The sequence below is a fragment of the Gopherus evgoodei genome, chromosome 7, assembly GCF_007399415.2.
Source record: "Gopherus evgoodei ecotype Sinaloan lineage chromosome 7, rGopEvg1_v1.p, whole genome shotgun sequence".
Taxonomy (NCBI): domain Eukaryota; kingdom Metazoa; phylum Chordata; order Testudines; family Testudinidae; genus Gopherus; species Gopherus evgoodei.
The window spans coordinates 105,860,912-105,886,979 of record NC_044328.1 but is presented as its reverse complement, the minus strand read 5'-3'; the positions used below and the strand labels follow the sequence as shown (position 1 = coordinate 105,886,979).

The following is a 26,068-nucleotide window of genomic DNA, read 5'->3' as shown; positions in this document are numbered from 1 at the left end:
TCCACAAAGCCAGAAATCCTGGACGCCCCATCATCTCCGGCATTGGCACTCTCACTGAAGGACTGTCTGGATATATGGACTCTCTACTCAGACCCTATGCCACCAGCACTCCCAGCTATCTCCGTGACACCACTGATTTCCTGAGGAAACTACAATGCATTGGTCACCTCCCAGAAAACACTGTCCTAGCCACCATGGATGTAGAGGCTCTCTACACAAACATCCCACACACAGATGGAATACAAGCTGTCAGGAACACTATCCCTGATGATGCCACAGCACAACTGGCTGCTGAGCTCTGTGCCTTTATACTCACACACAACTATTTCAAATTTGATGACAATATATATCTCCAGATCAGTGGCACTGCTGTGGGCACCCGCATGGCCCCACAATATGCCAATAACTTTATGGCCGACCTGGAACAACGCTTCCTCAGCTCTCCACTCACGCCCCTTCTCTACCTACGCTACGTTGATGACATCTTCATCATCTGGACCCATGGGAAGGAGACTCTGGAAAAATTCCACCACGATTTCAACAGCTTCCACCCCACCATCAACCTCAGCCTGGACCAATCTACACAGGAGATCCACTTTCTTGACACCACGGTGCAAATAAGTGATGGTCACATTAACACCACCCTATATCGAAAACCTACCGACTGCTATGCCTACCTTCATGCCTCCAGCTTCCATCCCGGACACATCACACGATCCATTGTCTACAGCCAAGCACTGAGGTACAACCGCATCTGCTCTAACCCCTCAGACAGAGACCAACACCTACAAAATCTCCACCAAGCATTCTCAAAACTACAATACCCGCACGAGGAAATAAGGAAACAGATCAGCAGAGCCAGACGTGTACCCAGAAGCCTCCTACTGCAAGACAAACCCAAGAAAGAAACCAACAGGACTCCACTGGCCATCACATACAACCCCCAGCTAAAACCCCTCCAACGCATCATCAAGGATCTACAACCCATCCTGGACAATGATCCCACACTTTCACAGGCCTTGGGTGGCAGGCCAGTCCTTGCCCACAGACAACCTGCCAACCTGAAACATATTCTCACCCGTAACTGCACACCGCACCATAATAACTCTAGCTCAGGAACCAATCCATGCAACAAACCTCGATGCCAACTCTGCCCACATATCTACACCAGCGACACCATCACAGGACCTAACCAGATCAGCCACACCATCACTGGTTCATTCACCTGCACATCCACCAATGTAATATACGCCATCATATGCCAGCAATGCCCCTCTGCTATGTACATCGGCCAAACTGGACAGTCTCTACAGAAAAGGATAAATGGACACAAATCAGACATTAGGAATGGCAATATACAAAAACCTGTAGGAGAGCACTTCAATCTCCCTGGCCACACTATAGCAGACCTTAAGGTGGCCATCCTGCAGCAAAAAAACTTCAGGACCAGACTTCAAAGAGAAACTGCTGAGCTTCAGTTCATCTGCAAATTTGACACCATCAGCTCAGGATTGAACAAAGACTGTGAATGGCTTGCCAACTACAGAACCAGTTTCTCCTCTCTTGGTTTTCACACCTCAACTGCTAGAACAGGGCCTCATCCTCCCTGATTGAACTGACCTCGTTATCTCTAGCTTGCTTGCTAGCATATATATACCTGCCCCTGGATATTTCCACTACATGCATCTGAGGAAGTGGGTATTCACCCACGAAAGCTCATGCTCCAAAACGTTTGTTAGTCTATAAGGTGCCACAGGATTCTTTGCTGCTTGTATTTGTCCTGACATTTCTCTTTCTCTTCCCCTTCCTTTCATCTCCATTCCCTTTTCTCATCCCAACCCTTCCTACCCAACAAACAAAGTAAAATACAAAAATATCTCTTTTAAACATATTCCTTTTATAAAATTTTGTTTTAATAGTTTCTTTGTTTGTCTCACCAGTGGAATATTAGCTGAACAGCATCCCAAGTTGCTCTTTGACCTGATGCCAATCATTTGGATAAAACCAAGTAAGTAAAGTGGTCCGGAACCAATGTTTCTTTGGATTCTAATGCAACAAGAGATTGCAGTAATGTATTTCTTTAATGTTGCAAAAAGACCAACACTTCTCTCTCACCAAAAAATCCAAACTCACATAGATCTCCATTCAGCTGACGTGATCATTGGCTTGCCTGTCAAACATCATGTCTTTTCACTGGCTGACCCAGTTTTTTATCTGAAATTTATCTGATCTGTGCCTCTTTTCCCCCCACAAAGGTTTATTTAGCATGGATAGGACAAAGGAGGAGTTAATCAGATAGACATTTCATATAAAATGAATTTCACTGCCTCCAAATTGGGTCTGCATGTATTTTTTAGGCATAAACTAGCCTTGGCAAAAGGAAGCATGGTTGTTGAAATCTTGACTCCATAGAAGTCAATGGGACATTTGCAATTGATTTAAATGGGGCCAGTATTTCACCCCATATGTGTTAAAATTAATGTTGCTCAAAGTATCATTAACTGCTGCAGAAATACTGTCCATAGATGACTAAACACTGATAATATTTTCTTCTGACTAACATCTACTATTGTTTTCCCCATCTGGTTCCTCCTTTCTTTGATCAGGAGCAGTTATCCTAAAAAAAAAGACTTCAAACATACGTAATGTTTCTCCACAGGGGTTTAGTTTCTACTTAGTTGTAACTAGCTGTGATTCAGCCCCACAAAGTATTCCATTCTGCCCATTTACCCCTTCTATTGACATTGGAGGAGTCTGTTCATGGAAGCTGACTGATGTCAGAAGAACATGATTTAAGCCTTTGTACAAGTTATGTGTAAACAGTCTGGGCACATTACAGTTCTTCCAGAGCTGTAGCCTTGCAACTCAAACAACTTGAATCATGATTAGGTTCTCGAGCTGCTGAATCAAAGTTGCCTTAGAGCTCCAATTTTATATGAAGACCTTGTGCACTTACTAACATGCTCTAAACTATAACCCGATGGTATTTTAGTCAAATGCTTTGATTTTTATACAACTATTTAGCTTTGAATGCATCTTTGAAAGATTTGAAAAGCAGGTCGTAAAGGAAGGCATCTATTCCTGTAAGCAAACAATAGCAAACATACTTCCTCTAGTCTATTAGCCTATGTAAATTCTGTAAATTAATTTTTAAAAGAAAAGCAGACCAAGAAGCAACTTCTTTTTAAGTTTTGCTGGATGAAAATATTTTGTCAAATTTTTATTTAGCTTTAAAAATAAGTCAGAATGAATATTTGATTTTTACATTAGATTATTTTCATTCATCTAGTACATCTACAATATATAATTTATTCCTTTGTTTGTTCTTTTTTAAGCTAAAAAATCAGACATAAAGAAATCTACTGCCTATATTTGTCCACTCTACAAGACAAGTGAGCGTAAGGGAACCTTATCCACTACTGGACATTCTACTAATTTCGTCATTGCGCTATTGCTAGAGACTGATAAACCAGTCCAGCACTGGATCAAGCGAGGTGTTGCTCTGCTCTGCCAGCTGGATGACTAACCCTGAAGAATTCAGAGGCAAACCTCATTAGATATATCTTTCTTTTCCTTCCTTTTACTGAAGAATTGACGCACACTGTATCAGAGAAACATCTTGATATATTTATATTTGGATGGATAAGGCAAAAAAAATTTCTGATCTTGATATATTGCATTTAATAATTGTATGATGTTATTACTATTTTTAAAATATATAATGATCTGGAGTGTTCATTTTATTATTTTGTAATATAGTGTCATGAGTAAGTATACAGATCTCTTTTGTCACCTATTAAAATATCATAAATGATATCTTGATGAAAAAAATGAAAATTGTCTGAACTCCCATATGGGAAGCATTATAATAGACAGCATTCAAGCACTGTAGGCCTGAACCATGAGAGTGCAAAGTCTGGATGTTCAGATCTGGGGTTTTGGTCTGGACTTATCTCTAATTTATGTGCTGTCACATAGGTGGTGGTCGGAGAAATTGTTTACCTATGTGATAAAACTGAATTTAAGATGCACCTTTGTCTGCCTCACTTGCATACTTCCTAGCAATCCATCGTTACTTCTACTGCTTCTAATATTCTAAACTCCTCAGCTCCTTTTGTATAGTTTCCATGAAAAATAAACAGCCCAAACAAACAAAACCCCCACAACTTGCCATAGAAATGTTATCTCCTTTTGCATCCTGCTTAAAAACACAGTTGTTATATCACGTAAAGTCCAAATTCACCACACACACCTCTTCCTAGGATTAGGCTTTATTAAAAAGAAAACTATAGTAAGATAAAGATCACCTCAAATCTTCTTTTCAGCGTGGCTATTTCTAGAGCTCTTTTCTCAGGACTCCTAGAGCCTCTCTCCCAAAGAGCCATTCCCACCTCTCCTTATAACCAGGAAGGGGAAGGATTCCACAGAATAGACCTTTTCTCTGTAGTGGTTTCAACTGTAATATGCCATCTGGAGGGGAGTTGAGACACCAGCCACCTTTCCTCCCTCAGCAGGCGTGAATTTGGACCTCAGAAATTAGTGTCCCCATATCTGCTTATTGTGCAGAATCAAGCAGAGGGGAAAAATGGAACATGAAAAATTCAGTTCAAGTGGTTAAAACAGTTTCAATTGATACATTTTCCATTTAATGTTAAAATTTCCCTTGTATGAGTCTAAAAACTCCACAAAGCTTTTTAACCCTTAGGAAACTGACAAGTTCCTAAGAGTTGAACATCTGAGTACTGGCTAATTTCTGGCCCTCGAGGTGCACTGTGCTTGGGAGGAAAAAGTACTTTAGGTTGTTGCAATGTGGCTCAGCTTAAGTCTCATGAAATGAGGAAGTCCAACCCTACCCTAACTTTGCTCCCACCCAAGCTCCCATGTCCCACCGTTCCCTGATGCCTGTGTGTTGGGGCTAGAGAAATATCAGATACAGGCTGTTCTCCTCCCCTTATAAACATACTCAGTCTTTTTCTCTCATGCACGCGCACGCACGCGCGCGCACACACACACACACACACAGAGTATGTGCTTTTCTTTATCTGAATGTGAAAATTGTAATCACATATTGACATGTGAGCAACTTCTGTTACAGTATTGTCTTTTTAAAAACAAACTTCCTTTTGTTTATATATTATTTTATTTCTTTGTTTATGTTTAAGTATATTGTTTTATGTAAAGCCAGAGTTTGATCTGCTCTCTCACATTTCCTTTAGGCAAGCTCCTGTCCTTTAAATGTACTCTATGTTGATAAAGCATGTGAAAGCATCAAGGATTTTTCTTTAAATCAGATGTAGACAATGAACGTATTACTTCCCTTAAACATCAATTTTCATTAAAACAGTTACATCTGGAATATTTTACATCAAGCAGTCTGGACCTTTAATCTCTTCTTGTACTGATATATAATTCATCAGATCATGTCATCAGACATAGCTAACCCACGTGTATGAAATGTGGAGAAAGTCCTAGAGTATCTTATGATCAGATATTTATAGAGAGCTATTAGTGGATCTGGACTCTTCAGAGATCATTTTTCAATACATGAAAATATCAGATTCAGCTTAATAATCACTTGTTTAAAGCGTGAGGTCCTGTATGTTCTTCTCAAAAGCTAAAAAAGGTGAGAGAAAATCTTTTATATTCTATTCTGAGTTTATGGTGAAATTTTGTATTCTTAAATTTTCCCAGAAGCAATAATTAGACTTGAAATATATGTGTAGAACTGATGGTATTTTGATCAATTTGAGTTTGCCAATACAAACATTTATTTGTTTGTATGTTTTATTTATATATTTATCTAGCTGCTGTACATATGTAAGTTGGAGATATATGGAAATTAAATTAAATAATGCAAGCTTGCTATAAATTCCTCTGCTCAACTTTAAAATATGTCTAGAACATTTTCCAAACTCGACAAGGGTTGTGCTGACGTTTTCTTTCATTGTGCCTTCTTTGTTGGTTAATGGGAGCCAGTTCTGAAGTCCTTATTTAGGCTGCAAAGAGTCCTGTGGCACCTTATAGACTAACAGATGTTTTGGAGCATGAGCTTTCGTGGATGAATACCCACTTCATCAGATGCATGCATTCGTCACATGCATTTGACGAAATGGGTATTCACCCACGAAAGCTCATGCTCCAAAACATCTGTTAGTCTATAAGATGCCACAAGACTCTTTGCTGCTTTTACAAATCCAGACTAACACGGCTACCCCTCTGATACTTATTTAGGCTGACTCTCCTTGGAAGTCAATAATGAGAGATTTGTCTGAGTAAAAAGACAATAGGATTTGGCCCTAACAGACTAACATTGATTGTATAAATATGATGGCACGTAGTTCATTGTGCAAATTAGCAATTAGTAAATTGTGCACATGTGAAGTGGACCTCTACCAGCAACTGGAAATACATTTTTGTCCCTTTCGCTCTGCTGCCATTAGTTGCCATTGCAGTCACTGTATATTTTTTAATTTCAAAAAGTTTTATTATGAAAGCTCTGCTAGAACTGATTTGTAACTTTAATTATTTCTTTTACCTTTCCTGTTTAATGGTTTCATTGTTTTGGTCATTTCTTTATTTCCATGAAATCATAAAATTGAAACCAACTGTAAAGTTTTAAAAGGAGAACGTTAGCTATTTTATTTTTTATTCTCCATTGTCTGTAATAAGTCTTAAAAGGCTGAAAATAATTTTCTCTACGTAGCTTAACCCTTTCCATTTGGCAAACATTGATTTCTACTAAGCCCATTCCCCCCATCCTTATGTAGGCCAAATTAATATGGTGCTCTGTGTTTAGTCCATTGTTTGTACATGGGCATTGTTGATTGCAGCATTCATCTGGAATTAGTAGATCAAAAGTTTGTGTAGATCCTGTAGAACTATAGAGATTCACAAACATCTAGAGCTGTTCAGGGCAGCTTTATTTTGTTCTGCAAATTGGTCTTTCGGATGCACACAACAACATGGATCAGAATTTCTGGCAGATTTGAGGCACATACTTTGGTGTGGTTTTCACTGAAAGACTTAAAACATGAACTCTTACACAGACCTGCAGTGCTTTTCTGACAGTAAATGCTCCTTGGTTGAAGCAAATCTTGAGCAAGAGCAGCGATCTATTAATTGTTTCCCCACTGCCAAGCATCACGTGAGCAGAGTATGGGAAATTATAGCAAACACTTAGGGTATATCTACACTATGAAATTAGGTTGATATAATAGAAGTCAATTTTTTAGCAATCGATTTGATACAGTCGATTGGGTTTGTCCCCACTAAGTGCATTAAGTCGGCTGAGTGCATCTACAGTACCGAGGCTAATGTCGACTTTCGGAGCGTTGCACTGTGGTAGCTATCCCACAGTTCCCGCAGTCTCTGCCACTCATTGGAATTCTAGGTTGAGCTCCCAATGCCTGATGGGGCAAAAACATTGTCTTTGGTGGTTCTGGGTACATGTTGTCAAGCCCCCCTGCCTCCCTCCATGAAAGCAACGTCAAAAAATCGTTTCTTGCCTTTTTTCCTGGGTTACCCATGCAGACAACATACCACGGCAAGCATGGAGCCCACTCAGTTCACTGTCACTGTACATCTCCTAGGCGCTGCTGACAGATGCAGTACTACACTGCTACACAGCAGCAGCTCCTTGCCTTTGCAAGTTAGCAAAGACAATTAGCAGCCATACTGCACCATCTGCTGTTGTCTCCTGGTTGCTCCTGGATGACCTCGGTGAGGTCGTTCGGGAGCGCCTGGGCAGACATGGGTGCTCCTGGCTGGCCTCGTTGACGTCGGTCGGGGGCACCTGGACATAAATGGGAGTGACTGCAGGTCCTTAACTTCTTTAAGTTTCATCTAATGGAGGTTCAGTCCTGCCTCAAATATCATGCGAGTTGGAGGCTTTTGCCTCAGGCTGCTCTCCCAGCTGGCAGCACCATGCGTTTGCACCTACCCCAGCCTTGCTCCCATGGCTCATGAAGCCTGGACGGTAGTAAGGAGCAGTTCAACTGTAGGCTGAGCAAGTGCAGAATGGTGGTAGAATGTGCCTTTGGACTTTTAAAATCTCGCTGGTGCTGTTTGCTGACTAGGCTGTTTGTGATTAGAAGAGCACAGCGAGGCGCACTGCATATCAGAGAGGCTTTGAAAACCAGTTTCATGACTGGCCAGGCTTCGGTGTGACAGTTGTTTATGTTTCTCCTTGATGCAAACCTGCCCACTTTGTTGATTTTAATTCCCCGTAAGCCAACCCTATGGTCCATGAGAGCAACTTCAATTGTTTTGCGCCTTTTTTCTGCGCAGACATCATATCACAGCAAGCATTGAGCCCGCTCAGATCACTGCAGCAGTTATGAGCACTGTAAACACCATGTGCATTATTCTGCAGTATATGCAGCACCAGAAACGTCAAAAACAGGCAAGGAGGCGATGGCAGCACGGTGACAAGAGTGATGAGGACATGGACACAGACTTTTCTCAAAGCAGGGGCCCTGGCAATTTGGACATCGTGGTAATGGGGCAGGTTCATGGTGTGGAATGTTGATTCTGGGCCCAGGAAACAAGCACAGACTGGTGGGACCGCATAGTGTTGCAGGTCTGGGATGTGACTTTCTTTTCCCTGCCCTGAGTCACAAGAATACCAAGATGATAGCAGCCCTCACAGTTCACAAGCGAGTTGCAATAGCCCTCTGGAAGCTTGCAACGCCAGACAGCTAACCAGTCAGTTGGGAATCAATTTGGAGTGGGCAAATCTACTGTGGGGGCTGCTGTGATCCAAGTAGCCAACGCGATCACTGAGCTGCAGCTATCCAGGTTAGTGACTCTGGGAAATGTGCAGGTCATAGTGGATGGCTTTGCTGCAATGGGATTCCCTAACTGTGGTAGGGCGATAGATGGAACACATATCCCTTTCTTGGGACCGGACCACCAAGGCAGCCAGTACATAAACCGAAAGGGGTACTTTTCAATGGTGCTGCAAGCACTGGTGGATCACAAGGGACGTTTCACCAACATCAATGTGGGATGGCCGGGAAAGGTACATGATGCTCGCATCTTCAGGAACTCTGGTCTGTTTTAACAGCTGGAGCAAGGGACTTACTTTCCAGACCAGAAAATAACCTTTGAGGATGTTGAAATGCCTATAGCTATCCTTGGGGACCCAATCTACCCTTTAATGCCATTGCTCATGAAGCCATAAACAGGCACCCTGGACAATAGTCAGGAGCTGTTCAGCTATAGGCTGAGAAAGTGCAGAATGGTGGTAGAACGTGCATTTGGAAGTTTAAAAGTGTGCTGGCACAGTTTACTGACTTGGTTAGACCTCAGAGAAACCAATATTCCCATCGTTATTACTGTTTTCTGCGTGTTCCACAATATCTGTGAGAGTAAGGAGGAAATGTTTATGGCAGGGTGGGAGGTTGAAACAAATCGCTTGGCCGCTGATTGCGCGCAGTCAGACACCAGGGCGGTTAGAAGAGCACAGCAGGGTGCGCTGTGCATCAGAGAAGCTTTGAAAACCAGTTTCATGACTGGCCAGGCTATCGTGTGAAAGTTCTGTTTGTTGCTCCTTGATGAAGACCCGCCCCCTTGGTTCACTCTACTTCCCTGTAAGCCAAACGCCCTCCCCCACCCTTTGATCACCACTTGCAGAGGCAATAAAGTCATTGTTGTTTCAAATTAATGCATTCTTAATTAATTTGTCACACAAATGGGGGGATAACTGCAAAGGTAGCTCGGGAGGGGTGGGGGAGGAGGGAAGCAATGGTTGGGGTGGGGGAGGAGGGGAGGAGGGGAGGAGGAAAGGACAAGGCCACACTGAACTTCAGAACTTATGTATTGAATGCCAGCTTTCTGTTGCTTGGGTAGTCCTCTGGGGTGGAGTGGTTGGGTGACCGGAGGCCCCCCCACCATGTTTTTGGTCATCTGAGTGAGGAGGCTATGGAACTTGGGGAGGAGGGTAGTTGGTTACACAAGGACTGCAGCGGTGGTCTGTGCTTTTTCTGTCTTTCCTGCACCTCAGCCATACCCTGAAGCATACCAGTTTGATCATCCAGTAGCCTAAGCATTGCTTCCTGCCTCCTCTCATCACGCCAGCACCACCTATCATCTTGATCCTGCCACCTCTCCTCTTGCTCCCGCCACCTCTTCTCTTGCATGTCCCTCCTGTCCTCGCATTCATTTTGTGCTTTCCTGCACTCTGACATTGTCTGCTCCATGCATTCTGCTGGGCTCTTTCAGTGAGGGAGGACTGCATGAGCTCATTGAACATTTCATCACGAGTGCTTTTTTTTCCACCTTCTAATCTTCGCTAGTCTCTGGGACGGAGATGATACGGAGAGTGTTGAAACATTTGCAGCTGTGGGAGGGAAAAAAAGGGAGAGTAGTCTTTAAAAAGACATTTTAGAGAACAATGGGTAGACTCTTTCACTGTGAACCAAGATGTTAACATTACATAGCACGTGTGCTTTCTTTACAAGGTCGCATTTTGCCTCTTATATTGAGGGCCTGCCAGTTTGGTGTGAGAGATCACACACACAGGGCCAGCAGGCAACAGAATTCGGCTTGCAGGCAGCCATGGTAAGCCACAGTCTTTTGGCTTCTTTAACCTTCATAACGTGTGGGAATGGTTTCAAATAGCAGCGCCCTCATTTCACATACCAAGTACCCATTGAGTTGGCCATTTAAAATGGGTTGGCCATTTAAAAGGAGGGGCTGCAGTTTTTGGATTAACATGAGGCACAAACCCACCTAACCCCCCTCCCCTCCCACACACACACACACACCCAATTCTCTGGGATGATTGCTTCACCCCTCCCCCCACCATGTGGCTAGCAGGCTTTGGGAGTACATTCAGGAGAGCTTCACTGAGATATCCCTGGAGGATTTCCGCTCCATCCCCATATCCCCAAGATGGAAGGATTGATTCCTGATTAGTAACAATTCTTCGTATTTCTTTCAGTACCTAAGTCCTCTGTGTTTCTGGAAATCCACAATTAACCTGAAGATTTAAAAAACTGCCTCCTATATAGAACTTTTTTTTCCTCGCTGCTTGTGATCCAAGTTACACAGATATAAAATGTCTAATTCTAAGACTTTTCCAGCAGCTGTACTGACTGCAAATGCATCCTAAGTCTTCAGGGCAAATTAATCATTAAGCACGCTTGCTTTTAAACCATGTATTATATTTACAAAGGTACACTCACCAGAGGTCCCTTCGCCGCCTTCTAGGTCCAGGAGCCCACCTTCGGTGGGTTGGGAGAGTACTAGATCCAGAGTGAAAAACAGTTCCTGGCTGTTGGGGAAAACAGTTTCTCCGCTTGCTTGCTGTGCACTAAATTTGACCTAAACTTGTAGCACAGACCAGGGCTTAGTGTACATCCAGTGATCTCCAAAGTGGTGGAGTTTTTTTGTTTGTTTTCTTGCTTCGGCGCGGCAGGGGGTGCGTGCTCAAAATTTTTTTTACTGATAGGGGGTGCATGATCTAAAAGGTTTGTAGAGCACTGCTCTGGAGTACCTAGCATTATGGTGCCACTAAAGTGAAGAGAAAAAATGACTGAAGTGAGGGGCCATTTATACCAAGTATTAATTAGGTTTTTTTGTTCTTCTTTTAATAGTGTTCTTATGGATGTGCCGCTTCAGATGCACATGTGCCTGTGCAGTTGAAGTGCTGCACCCTTAAGGGGGCACATCTTGAAGCAATCCAGTTACTGCACCTGGTGAGTAACCTCTCCTCTTTTTTTGCTTTCTGGTAGGTGGTGCCATAACACTAGCTGTTCTACATGCTTGCTCTGTAAGAGGGGGGAAAGAACTCTTGACAAAGCAATGTACTGGAACATATTTCCTAATCTGAAGAGAACTGTTGACTGTCTTTGCAGTGTCTAAAACAAGGTACGGGGGGGGGGGGGGGGAATCAAGGTGGAAGGATTGATTCCTGATTAGTAACAATTCTTTGTATTTCTTTCAGTACCTAAGTCCTCTGTGTTTCTGGAAATCCACAATTAACCTGAAGATTTAAAAAACTGCCTCCTATATAGAACTTTTTTTTCCTCGCTGCTTGTGATCCAAGTTATACAGATATAAAATGTCTAATTCTAAATATGTGAATGATGAAGACTTTGATGATAACATCCCCACCCAGAATGTTATTCAGCAGAGCTTGCAGCATATCCATACAAGTGAGACAGTTACAGATACTGCAGAGAGTGATAGGTAATACTTTGCTGTGGAGTATGTTCTGGCAGCGTAACTGGGAGCTGTGTTACAAGCTATTATTATGTAATAGTCTATTTATGTTAGTATTTTTATATGTAACCCTGCACCATAATGCTTGCCATTGTAGACTGCTTGCTTAATGTTACTGAGGTTCATATGTAGGCTGCCTCTCCTTTTATATGTACACATAATAGAGGCGAGTTGTTTGAAATTTTCCCAAGTAAAATTTTAGAGCACTTGAAACTTACTTGTTTGGGGGTTTCAGTGCACATTTATACCACATTCATCAAAAGGGTGACTAAAGTTCACAAATCTTATCCTTTTGTGCTTGTACAAACCTGGAACTTCCAAATAACTATTGGGAGGGAAAGAGGTGTGAATCCATGTAAACTAAAATTGAAGAATGTATTTATATTGTACTCTTTGCAAATCATTATATATGAGCTAAGAGTTATGGTTTATACTGGTGCAGGCTCTAACAAAGAAAAATCCCCATATTCTGTGCAGCTATAACATGATGTACAAACCATTTTTCTATATTAAAACTTCAGTTCTAATTATATGCTAATCCTTCATCATTGGGTCTTGTTACAAAGATTAGGAACTGTGGTCAAGAGAATGTGAAATTCAGCTTCCTTTTCAAAGTGAATGTGTTTCGTTGAATCGCAATAGGTAACTAGTGCAAACTGGGAAACAGCAAATAATAGAAAATAAGTAAGTAAAATAAATAAGTAAATTGTGTGAATATCTGCTATTTACAAAACAAATCAAAATGATTCTGGTCTGTTATTAAGCAGCAGATAGTTACAGGATTTACTTATTTATTTACTTTAATAGCATGCATATTTTTCCTTTAACTGATATAAATCATAATTATTTTGTTCTGTTTGTGCAGATTCCAGTTTGTTATGAGCACAGAACATGGAAAGATAATCACAGCAATACGGGCAGTTAAGTACAAATACACAAATCATCACTCTATTCTAATGTAATTGGTGTAGGAAGTTCTGTTAAGGACTGAGTAGGTTGCATTCTTCCCCTCACTTTCTAAGAACTGAACACCCAGAATGTTGTTTTGGGCACTATGTTACTGGAGATTCCATCTTTCAGATGAGATGCAAAATTGAAGACCAGACCACTTATGATCAGTAAAAGATTCTGTGGCATTTTTAGCAAGAGTAGAGGTAGTAAAAGTAGCTTTTGTATGTTACTCAAATTCTAGCTTAATTTTATTCTGCATAGCTGAAAATTCATATATAGTTTCAGTTGGACAAGTATTAACTTCATGTTGCAAACTCTTGCGTAGAGTTCCTTTGAGCTGTTCAGTAGCTGTCATGTTCGATATCAGAGGCAGCTGAATTTCAAATGTTTATACTATTTAGTTACTGTTTGTATTATTGTAGCACAGGCAGCCTAATTAAGCATGGATTATGAGCATATAATGAGCTGATATATGCACCTTCTGAAATGCTTTTGGAGGATTCCTCTAGAGAAGATGAGCCCAATAAATGACTATCATTAGCTCTACATTCATTTAAATCAAACTTTGATAGAAAATTGTTTTGAGAAGCAAAGTAGCCAGTTCTGGCTGTAGTAATGGGGTTGGTAATACTCAAAATATTCCTTGATGTAAGTGGAGTCAAGATTTCAATTTTCTTGAAATTTCTGTTTTATGCTAAGTAGCGTAATATGATTCTGATTCTGCAGGCCAAGAAGCAGTCTTGCTGAAGTTGATGAGGCACTGTTCAGCTTTTAAGGAAGCTGATCAGCGAGGCTGGCTTCCTTTGCATGAAGCTGCAGCACAATTAAACAAGAACATCCTAGAAATAACTCTGAAGGGTAAAGAGCATTCTGTGCTCCTCATTTGAAAGTTTTACTAAGTCAGTTTTGTTGATTAGTTCCATTCCCAATTTGTGCTGTTCTCCTGGGTATTTTTCAGCTTCAGACCCCATTGTGTGGGAGCAGACCAGTCTGAAAGGGGAAACTCCTCTCTTTGTAGCAGTAGACAAAGGTTTCTTAGACAATGTTCATGTTCTCCTGCTCAATGGCTGCAATCCTAATGTTAAGAATGAAGAAGGAGATTCTTCTTTAGTTATAGGTAAATCAAATAATTTTTATGGTGGGGGGGAAATTCTATTCATGTCTTTCATTGCATGAAAAATTTGTCTTGTATCTTTCATTGCATGAAAAATTTGTTTTGTATCTTGCAAAAATTTGTTTTGTATCTTGTTGACTGTAACGTCTGTAAAACTTTCAGTTTCCAGAATTTTATATATTTCCATTGGCCATGAGAAAGACAGAAGAACACTTTGTCATTTACTGTTCTTTCCAGTTGGTATCAATGCTTTAACTAAATCCCAATCTATTCTAAGGACTAACACCCACAAAAGACCAGAAATCCAGTTGAGGACCTGCCTATATTATTAAACAAATTTCCTCAGACAGATATGATTGTAGTGTAGATGAGCCGTAACTAAACGCCATATTATGGATGGTGAATCAGTTCAGATAAAATAAGAATCTGCACAATCTTTCCCTCAAAACTTGAACCATGCCTTTTTTTCCCAAGTTCAAAGAAAGTTTAGTTAACTTTTTTTCAGAATCCCTCATTTGTGCTTGCTTCTGCGCTTCCTGGGGCTGGCCAGGATTGGAAAATGAAGCACCAATGTATTGTGAGAGAGTCTGTTTTTGAAAGATTTTTACCCCTTTGGAGGTCTGAAAGTATCTCATAACTTTGGAGATTAACCACCTGACTTCTGCTAATGATGAACAATGATACTTTTAACTTAGCTGGCAAAGATATTGACTCTCCACCAACTGGAGACTGAAATAACTGAGCTCTAGTAGCCAGCAAGTCCCTGATTTGCAGAAAATCACCTGACATCACCAAATAGCCCTGATACCAGCAGAGAGGAAGTATCTATTAGAAGATACTTCCCAAGTTATTTCAGTCTCCAGTTGGTTGAAAGTCAATATCTTTGCCAGCTAAGTAAAAAGTTTAAAAAATGCAGTAGGCTACAAAGTCCTATGGGAATTTCTAGGTCCACACCAGCATATGGGGTGTTGTGGACTCTTGCTCTAATGTGCAATGAGCTGTCCCTTGCAGAATCACAACAAAGCTAACTTCTGCAGGATCTCCAGTGCTGGGGATTGCCCAGGCTGCCAAGCTCTCACATGCAAAGCAGACCCTGCAACTGCTTCTTACCCCCCATAAAGGGGTTGATAGAGGTAAAATTTTAAAAAGGGAAAACAAAAAGTTGAGAATTTCTTTCTCAAAGACTCCCTCAAAAGCAAGGAGGTTTAGATGAGCCTCCTCTTCCCGAGGCACTCTACATGGCAAGAGTTCAGCGGTCTAGGTGGAACAAGACAGGTCCTCCCCTCAAAAAGGATTCATGTTGCCTTCTTCTGACTCAATCCTAGCTACCACGAACGAGCAAGGACCCTGCTGCAGGAGTGCTGGAACAGTTTCTATAGTGGTGATCCCAAGAGCCATTGAACCAAACTGTAAACCCTGTATACAATGGAAACTACTTCAAGCCAGGGGGTGCGGCACCCCAGCACCCCTACTGCCAGCACCTATGCCCTGCTGTCTTAACCTTAGAAGGGTGCTATGAATTTCTTAAATGTGCTCAGAAATTCACATTGTTGGAGTGGTTGTTTTCCTGCACAAGGGCCAAGGAACGAGAAAAACCATAGAGACAGGGAACTTGCTTTCAAAGCCAACTACACTAGAAAGTCAGTTGCATGCTTGGCTGAGAAGGTGAACACCTCTCTAATGAGCCCCCTGGGTTACATGTTCTCTGCTGTTTAACCTGTAGTATTTGGAGAATGTAACATATCAGATACTGCATCATTTGGTAAAAGTGCTGTAGGCACCTGTGGGGCACTAATCTCTCTCTTTTGTATAACACTGCTCTGAGTTTTAATGGTATAGAAGATCACAGAGATAGAGGGAAATATTCCCCATCTATTAATTCTCTTTCTTAGCTATCTCTGTGTATAAACAGAACAGCTGAAAGCAGAGTAGAGGCTCTCCTGGGCAGTTGCACAACAGAAACAATAGTGTATATAATAGTGTTAAATAATGTTTTAAATAGCTGATGTTTCACCTATTGTCTTACAGCAATTAAACATGATTTATATGAAATTGCCTCCCTGCTGATAAGGTTTGGAGCAAATGTAAACTTGCAGGGTGTCAATAAGAGGACAGCTTTACATGAAGCAGCCAGACTAGGCAGGAAAGATATCTTGAACCTTCTGCTTTGCTCTGGAGCAGATCCTGATCCCCGCAGTGCATATGGGCTCACTCCCCTTGCGCTGGCTGCACAGATTGGGCATACAGAAATTATGGAAATTTTACTGCGAAAAGGTGAGAATTTATATACAATTTTTTAACAGTTTGTTATGTTGATATAACTGGTGATTGTCAGAAAGATCCTACAGAGTTCTTATTCTTTAGACTAGACAAGGGGTTGAAATTGCATAGCCATGTGTGTTAGCAGAAAATTCATTATTTCAAAATGTGAGTAAATTAATCCCCCTCCCATTGAGGGCATGAATAATTGTCTATGTGGTGGCAAAGTAGAATAGCTAGCTCCCCTGTTAGTACAATATTACCATACCAAAATAAGGTTTTGAATGGAAATGGAAGCCTTGTGACATTCTTACTACTAACATAGTGGACAGGTATTAATATATACAACCTAGTATATAAATTGATGGTTTTATGTAGAGTGTTTTAGAGTGAATTACATCAGTCACTTTGTATATTCACGTTAGCACATAGGAATGACTTTTTCTGCACGGTATCCTGTTTTTGTTTGCTCACTACAGTACATCTTTAATCACCTGAAGAACTTAACTCTTAGAAAATACAGGACAAGCACCGCAGTTAAGAATTGTTGGTATCATTACATAATCTACTAAATTTCAATATTTTTCTAAGATGTCCATACTGCATTATCTTTTCAAATCATTTAAAGTCTTTCAAAAGTTTTGTGGTTAGAATATTATTAAACTAATCCTCATATGACATGCCTTTTACACATAGCACAGATAACATTTGTTACTAAAGGGATACCTCCAACTAAAAGAGTTTTGTGACCAAGCAACATAAATGCATAAACACAGCACAATGGAATTTTTTAAATATATCCCTTCCCAAAGAGTACTGTAGGCTAAATCTACCTGCCTTTTCTTTACAGTTACAGAGAGCATGTTCATTATGAGTTTTCAGTCTTCAGCTAACACTTCATCCTGTACTGAGGCCTAGACACTATTAAATTGAAGATGGGGGAAGAGAAGATAATTGCATTTCCTTTTCCTCTTGATTGCAATTAAGTTTGCCATGAAAAAAAAAGTAAATGTCATGTTAATGGCCACTTCACTTTGAATGGTCCCTGGCAATATTTATACTAAACAATCTGTTCCATCTTGTATTTAGCTGTAGCACTCTGACTACCTTTCCCAGACCTGAAGAAGAGTTCTGTGTAAGCTCAACAGCTTATCTCGCTCACCAACAGAAATTGGTCCAATAAAAGATATTATTTCACCCACCTTGTCACTTTAAACACCAAGATTTTGTTGTTAAGACAGTAACTTTTGTTTCTCCTTCATAATGTTATTTCTGCAGATCTACACTGTAAAAGCCTGTCTCTGGCTTTGTCTACTTGAGAATATGTTATATGTTGTAGTATTTACACTGAACCACTACGACAGAGGTTTAACCATTACTCACTGATATATGATTTGTGTTTGTATATACCAGGGATCGGCAACCTTTGGCACCCAGCCCATCAGGAAAATCCGCTGGCGGGCCGGAACGGTTTGTTTACCTGCAGCATCTGCAGGTTCTGCCAATTGCAGCTGCCACTGGCCACCGTTCACCGTTCCCTAGTATACACCGACCACAAAGTTGTGGTCAGCTTTGTGTTAGCTAATGAAAGCATTTCCAATCATGCTTAAATAAAATAGTATTTACTCATGTAGACAAGCCATTTCTGGAAGGGAGTGAGACACTTTGGAGTGGAGGATTTTTTCCCCCTTCGTTCTGTAATAAAGGGGGATGCATGCAGTCCCCCACACTCAAATTGCCTTGAAATGGATTCCATCAGCATGTGACAGGGCATACATGATCACAGTGTGGATCTGCAGAGGCAGGGAGTTGTGGGGGGAAGAGGCCAGCAGAAGCTCTCTGTGAATGAGGGGGAGCAAGGGGACCTACTGAGACTCATTGATGAGGGCAGAGGGGTGAGGGATCAGTTCCAAACTGTAAAAGGCATCTTTGCAGTTCCTGATGCCCTGTGCACTGAACACCCTCTCTGTCCCGGCCTATGTGCTGGTGCCCTGTCTCCCAGCCCACCCTGGCACATGTGGCCCTGGGCCGGGTGCCTCTGCTGGGACCTGCAGTGGCTGGAAGGTGCGGAGAGAAGAGCTGTTCCTACCGGCTCCCCAGTAGCAGGCCTGATCTCCTGCACTGCAACAGTCACTCCAGCTTTTCCTCTGGATCTTGGTCTTGCCACTGCCCCTGATCCCTATGCGAGCCAGGTCCCACTCTCACTCTTACAAGACACAGTGGGGGAGGGCGAGTGGAAGCCTACATAAGTCTCCCTCCCCAATATTTCCATTCCAGTGGCAATCCCCCCTCCCTCAAGTTCCTCAGCCCCTGGCAGAGGCAATATATTCAAAAAATAATATTTGGTAACTGAGCCTTTTTCAGTTTATAGCCTCCATGTCTTTCTGTTGTAATGAAATGTATCTCACTCCTTTTCAGGTCTCTGTTCTATTACTTTGTACATTTTAAATTTACCTTACATATATTTGTTCTCTGCTGAATTAATTGCACTGTATTTAGTCCAAAAAACAACTACTCATGCAACAGAATAACATGCAATGCAATCTTCTTATTATGGCGTTTCATTATTATGAAGATTTATACTACAATAATGCCCAAAGAGATTGGGGCCTTACTGCACTAGGCAATGTACAAACATGTAGGAAGTCAAGGACTACCTCAAAGGATTTACAGTGAGCGAAAACACTGGCTATTGCTCTAACATTTATGTTTCATGAAGAGTAGAAATCACAGTTCTGAGGCAATTTGGGAGTTAGAGATACTAATTGTTACTGAATATTTACAGAAGCTGCTATGAAAACCCTTGTTCCTTCTTCCCCTAGGTGCTGATGTCCTTTCACAGGCAGCTGATTGTGCTTCCATATTATTTGAAGCTGTTGGAGGAGGAAATCCAGATTCACTCTCTCTTTTACTAGAATATGGAGCTGATGCCAATGTGCCAAAACACACAGGTCACCTGCCTATCCACAGAGCTGCATACAGAGGACACTTTCTGTGAGTTGAAATGAAATAAATATTGGAAAAATAAGAATGAGTAATGACGAATAGGTTCTGCAAAATACGTACATTTAAAGTGTATACAAAAAAAACAGTTAAATACACTGCTTTTGTGTGTGTGTTGGGGAGGCGAGGGGGGGGGTGTCTCCTTTTGCCTTATAAGCATGAGTCTTCAGTGCCTGAATGTGTCAGGACAGTCCAGACAGGCTCTCCACTCGCTTTGTTTTGGGGGAAACATTTAACCCCTTACATCTCCTCCTGCTTCCTTCATAAAAAACTGTATTGTTCTTTGACTGCTGGTCCCTATGCATAGTTACTGTGGTGCACATGTGCTCTGTGCAGCATGATTGGCAATTCTTCAATCTCAATGTCCATTTGGTCTGCACCTGAGCCACCTTGTGCTGTGAACTGAGGGCATAAGGAGTGACACAGAAACAACCACCACTCCAGTTCCTTTCCTACTGCTCACACTCTGGAGCGGAGCCCTCTTATGTCCACAGCCTTCTAGCTTCATCAATCCATTCTCTGTAAATAGTTGTATTGGGTTTTACTGGTTAGTTAGTAGATTCTTAAGTTATAGTTAGTTGATAGAGATCAGGTTCCCACCCCTACCATTTTTATTCCTCCAGTGTTCAGGGCACTTATGCCCAAGGTCTCAGGCTTCAAGCCTTGCCTTCTCTGGCCTCCTGTCTTCCCAGTTAGCAATCTGCAGGCGAGTTACCTCTACTGCCTAGGGGAATCTTACATCTTGTCAAAGTGTGAGATCTGCTACTCTGTCCCTGCTCATATTGTGCTCTAACTGGATGGTCAGGTGAGTTAGGCCAGATCTGTTCCACATCCTCTCCTGATATACCCGCAGAGAGCAGGACCAGTTTTAAAAACAATTGCACTTGGTGCTTTAAACACATTAAACTGTCACACATACCTGTGGAATAAGGATCACCTTCATTTTACAGATTGAGAAACAGAAGCACTGGAAGTGTTGGGTTCTTACAGTCATACAACTATTCAGTGCCCAAGTCAGGAATAGAACTTGATGTCTTAGATCCCAAGCCACAGCTTTTAGCTACTAGTAACACTGCATTGTGGTCAACAAAACGGGCTCTCCCACTTTCTGTAGGTTACAGAAGAGTGAGTGCTCTCTACAGTCTTCTCCAAACTGATGGGATGGGGAATTTCTTCTCTAAGGGGTCATGATGTTATTAGCTAAAAAATGGGAAATGGAATGTTCCCAAAAGACAAAAGGGAAAGACATAATATCTGATGCTTAGTCCAGTAGTTTGGAAATCTGTAGGCTTGATAGCGGGTTATCACGTAATTATCAGAGGTTAAGGCCATGCAGTTGTGTAGTATGCCAGGGTACTCATTCGGTAGTAAATGAACAACACTGTAAGCAAAGCAGAACACAATTCTGTAACCCAGCTAAGATACGTGTAACAAAGACTGCAGCACAGAGAAGTTCAAAGGTTGGTACTAGAGAATATATAGATCTATATTCGTTCTTTTTTCTTTCTCTAGAGCTTTAAAGCAGCTAGTTTCAGTTACGGATTATGCTGCCATTAAGGAGAGTGGGATAAGTCCAGTTCACTCAGCAGCAGCAGGAGCACATCCTCAGTGCCTCGAGTTTCTCCTCAAATCTGGGTTTGATGCCAATTTCATGTTGCATGAGAGGGTTTGCAAAGGCTACGATGATCAGAGGAAATCAGCTTTATATTTTGCTGTCTCAAATGGGGATGTTTGCTCAACTCAGCTGCTTCTGGATGCTGGAGCCCTGCCAAATCAAGACCCCATTAAGTGCCTCCAGCTAGCCTTGAGAATGGGCAACTATGAGCTAATCAATCTACTGCTTCAGCATGGGGCCAATGTAAATTACTTCTGCAGAGTGAATACGACGCATTTTCCCTCAGCTCTGCAGTACTCTCTAACAGATGAAATCATGTTAAGAATGTTGCTGAATTATGGGTACGATGTGTACCGCTGCTTTGATTGTCTTCATGGAGACGACATTCGTTCCCCATATGCCTTTGAAGGATGGACTCCTTCTGTTATCAAAGACAACATGGTAAGTACTTCCCTAGGAATTTTATGTCACTGTTTTGCTGCCACTATTCTTCTTCACATTAAATAAATGTACTTGTTACTGATGTATTGTAATGAAATATAGTTTGCTAATATAGCATGTTTGGGATTAAAGTACTATACAGACTTTATGTATAAAGGAAGTAGTAGACAGAGTTCTGAAGACAAGTTGCGGTGGTAAATTTGAATGTGAAACCTTGTTTATGATAACAAATTATTACAATAAAATAGTTTCAAAGGATCAAAGTCCAGACAATGTGAATTATGTGAACTGTATAAGTGAATGCTGGTCTGGCTACCATAAAAACAGGTTTTATCCAGGAACTGACAGTATAGAGCAGACAAGAATATAGTTCACACCTGATGATCCAATATGCAGATTAAAAAGAAAGGTATGCAGAAAAGTCTATTTTAAACATGAATTGCAAAGAAAATATATTCTTCTTTGAGTAATGGTCTCTGTGTATATTCCACTGGGGCTGTACACATGCTCCAGGTGCCTGAGGCCAGAAGATTCTTGCTAGCAGTGTTGTCTGTGTCTACACCCTTCTTCTCATGCTCCAAACAAAGGGCCTAAGGGGATGTTGCGGATGGACTGCCTTTCCAGTTGATTCCTGCAGCCCATGGCCTGAGGCAGAACTCTTTCGCTAGCTGTAGCATTAGTTAGCACTCTTCTGCTTCTAGTTATAATGATCTGCAAATAGGTATTAGTTTTTATACTTAGTGTAGTTTTAGGAATTGTCTACCACAAGGACACTTCAAAAGTTAATCTGAATGAACTAAAGGTATGAATTAAAAGTGGGTTTATTAAACTGCACTAAACCCCTGTGTGGAGTATCAGAGGGTAGCCGTGTTAGTCTGGATCTGTAAAAGCAGCAAAGAATCCTGTGGCACCTTATAGACTAACAGACGTTTTGGAGCATGAGCTTTCGTGGGTGAATTCACCCACGAAAGCTCATGCTCCAAAACGTCTGTTAGTCTATAAGGTGCCACAGGATTCTTTGCTGCCCCTGTGTGGAGATTCTCACTCAAAATTAAAGTGACCTTATTTCATTTTAGCTTTGGGTTTTTCTACAATGAACATTTAGTTTGTGGCAAACCTGAGGTGTGACTCTACCCCAGGGGTCGGCAACCTTTTAGAAGCGGTGTGCTGAATCTTCAGTTATTCACTCTGTTTTAAGGTTTCGTATACCAGTAATACATTTTAACATTTTTAGAAGGTCTCTTTCTATAGGTCTATAATATATAACTAAACTGTTGTTGTATTTAAGTAAATAAGGCTTTTAAAATGTTTAAGAAGCTTCCTTTAGAATTAAATTAAAATGCAGAGTCCCCTGGACTGGTGGCCAGGATCCAGGCACCGTGAATGCCACTGAAAACTAGCTCACGTGCCGCATTCGGCACCCGTGCCATAGGTTGCCTTCCCCTGCTCTACCCCATAGTAGCCTGCTGCAGACTAACTGTCCATGTAGATTCTGCTGATGCTCATTAACAGTTTACTAGCTTGCTTTAATCTAGTCGATTTCAAAGAGGCCTAGATTAAAGTGAACTGGCAGACTGTTAATGCACATCAGCAAGGTCCACATGAACAGTTAGGCCTTACCTACACTGCGATTTTACAGCGCTGAAACTTTCTCGCTCAAGGGTGTGAAAAAACACACCCCTGAACGATGCTAGTTTCAGTGCTGTTAAGTGGCAGAGTAGAAAGTGCACCAGCGCTGGGAGTTGTGTTCCCAGCACGGGCAGCTACTCCCCTTGGGCAGGTGGGTTGTGTTTTTTTTTACAGCGCTGGGAGAGCAACTACACAGCCACATTAAAGCACTGCTGCAGCAGCACTTTAACGTTGGTAGTGAAGACATACTCTTAGTCTGCAGCAAACTAATGCAGGATAGATTCAAACCCCCATTTGTTATGAACAAATTGCTCATGTAAACAAGTCCCAAATTCACTTTGGAAGTGAATTAAGCTAAAACAAATTAAGGCCACTTGAATTCTCAATGGGAGTTTCTATATAGGGGTTTAATGCAATTTAGTCCAACTGTAATTCACACTTTTAGTTAATTCAGATGATCTTTCCTGAGTGTGTCTGTGTAGACAAGCCCTTACTGGTTTAGGGAGTCTTTTCCCTATTCAAACCACTCCTTCCTACATAGTATGCTCAGGATCCCAAGATTCAAAAACTGCATCTTGCCCTCAGGCCTTTCCAGTCAGTGATGACCATCTCAAGTGTCTCTACTGCCTCAGGGAAGCCCACATCCCTTTGAAGTACAGAGTTTGCTGATCCTTTCATAGCCAAACCTGTCAAGCTCGTGAATATAGACTTTGAAGATTCCTAATGGATCATGCTATGAGGCCCCAGTCTGATCCTGGCCTGTCAGACCCCCTTGTACTTTGGGCAGAGAAACTAAGAAGTGCCTTCTAAGTATGGTGGTCTCTGGCTTTAGGACTGATAGGAGTAAATTAAAGGACTCTTCCAAAGAGGGATGTGAAGAGGGTAGTAAACACTTGCTGAGAAATGTGAAGGCCTCTTCTCTGACACCTTCCAAGTTGGGTGAGATTCTGTGCCTCAGTATGGAAATCTGAGGTGCTCACAAGAAGCACGCTACCATTCCCCTGGCTCTGAAGGGCAAAAACACCCCGAAACAGATGCTAACTGTAAGAGCAGGACCATCCCTGGCACTTGACTAGGGAAAAACAGTGGATGCCTTGTTCAGTGATGTTACTGATGTACTGTGAGAAGGAGTTGCCAGAACCAAAGACTGCAATGAGACTGATACCACTGGTGCCATGGAAAGAAAGACGTCCCGTCCACTCTTTTGCGTCAGGGGACAGATAGCAATGTGCTCAGGGGCAGTACATCTACATGGTGGACTCAGAATCCCTGACTGTTTTGGAACTGATTCTGACAAGGGAGATCCCTACACCATTGGTCCAGGGCATGCATGAAACAGAGTCACTCACCAGTACAATCTGCAAACTGGAACATAATAAGGCCCATAGAACCAGTTCTTCTCCAGCACAAGGGGAAAGAATTTTATTCAATTCATTCCCAAGAAGAGAGGAGGCTTGAGACCTATTCTGGGTATCAAACTGCTGAACATTTTCATCTATCATGGGAGGTTCAGGATAGATATTTATGCTGCCTCCATAGTTCCTTCACCAAAAAAGGGCAATTGGCTTGATTTAATTCACACATCTTGATTCAAAAGATGCTTATTTATACATAGACATCGCTCTGTGCACAGGAGATCCTGAGATTCACCATGGGCCCGGACTACTACCAATACAGAGTGCTGCTCCCCTTTGGCCTCACAACAGTGCCAAGGGTATTTGCAAAGAGGCTATTGGTAGTGGCAGCCCACCTCTGCCACCAGGACTCATCAGTGTTCCCCTATGTCAATGATTGGTTACTCTCATCAAGTGGTACAGATGGCAACCATATCTCTCCTCAGTCTCCTACACTAATTGGGGCTTCAAGTAAAAATAGAAACATCCATTTTAATTCCCACCTCACAGACTATAGACTTTATTGGGGCGACCCTGGACTTTATCAGTGCTGAAGCATACCTACCTCATGTCTACAGTCAGTTCATGAGGCCTGCCACTATTTCCTACCCTTCATTCAGACTTTGCATATCCAAGTCACACTTGACAACAGAGTACTACATCGACAAGGGGGAGCAAGGTTCACTACGCTTTGCATAGAAACAGTCAATCTGTAGAACAGGTGTATCTGCCACGAGATCAACCTCTCAGCAGTGCACCTTCCAAGGGTATGCAGCATGTTAGCAGACAGTCTCAGCAGGCATTTCTCTAGGGATTATGAATGGGAGCTACATGAGTTGGTAGTATAGAACATATTTCAGCAGTGGGGTTCCTTATCTTGGAACCTCTTTGCATCTGAGAAAAACAGGAAATGTCTGACCTACTGCTCCAGTGGGGACATATTTCTAGTTCAGTGTTTGGGCTCACTGACGTATGCCTTCACTTCTTACCTTGAGTTCTGAGGAATATCAAGTAAGAGGGAGCTTTGGTAATATTGCTTTCTCCCAAGTGGCCAAGACAATTCGGCCTTGCCAGCTTTCTCCAAATGCCAGCATGCCCATCTGTATTCAAGTCTTCCTGGACCTGTAGACCCAGGACAGAGACAAGCTCAAACATCCCAAGCCAGCATCCCTGCACCTAATAGCCTGGTATTTGAATGGATGACAAACCTAGAAAAGGCATGTTTGGAGGCAGTACAATCCATCCTTCGGATTCCACAGGGAAGTGCTACATAGCAAAGTGGGAAATATTTTCCATCTGGTGCCAATGCTGCCTGATAACCCCGGAGAGTTATCAAGATGATAATCCCTGCCATTTTGGACTATCTTCTCTCCTTAAAAACGTCAGGATTATATCTTCACTCCCTGCAGGTGCACTTGGCAGATGTCAGCGCACCTT

At 41.9% G+C, this 26,068-nt stretch overlaps 2 protein-coding genes across 5 annotated transcripts in view; both read left to right on the top strand.

Annotated features, from left to right (window-relative positions):
- DNAH12 (dynein axonemal heavy chain 12) overlaps positions 1 to 5,369 on the top strand; it is a 167,079-nt gene extending 161,710 nt beyond the window's left edge. Inside the window, 2 exon segments of the mRNA XM_030570491.1 lie at positions 1,941 to 2,008; positions 3,336 to 5,369. Of these exon segments, the coding sequence (XP_030426351.1) occupies positions 1,941 to 2,008; positions 3,336 to 3,526 (259 nt within the window). The 3' untranslated portion in view covers positions 3,527 to 5,369.
- Positions 3,546 to 26,068, top strand: part of ASB14 (ankyrin repeat and SOCS box containing 14) — a 41,734-nt gene continuing 19,211 nt past the window's right edge. The window contains exons 1-9 of one of the 4 annotated variants that reach the window (XM_030570515.1): positions 3,546 to 5,623; positions 11,598 to 11,699; positions 11,948 to 12,192; positions 13,091 to 13,146; positions 13,903 to 14,034; positions 14,135 to 14,293; positions 16,319 to 16,564; positions 19,372 to 19,543; positions 21,065 to 21,608. In XM_030570515.1, the coding sequence (XP_030426375.1) occupies positions 12,065 to 12,192; positions 13,091 to 13,146; positions 13,903 to 14,034; positions 14,135 to 14,293; positions 16,319 to 16,564; positions 19,372 to 19,543; positions 21,065 to 21,608 (1,437 nt within the window). In that variant the 5' untranslated portion in view covers positions 3,546 to 5,623; positions 11,598 to 11,699; positions 11,948 to 12,064. Of the gene's footprint in view, positions 5,624 to 10,528; positions 10,561 to 11,597; positions 11,700 to 11,947; positions 12,193 to 13,090; positions 13,147 to 13,902; positions 14,035 to 14,134; positions 14,294 to 16,318; positions 16,565 to 19,371; positions 19,544 to 21,064; positions 21,609 to 26,068 lie in introns of those variants that run through there. The other 3 variants (XM_030570511.1, XM_030570514.1, XM_030570512.1) reach the window with 3 other exon arrangements.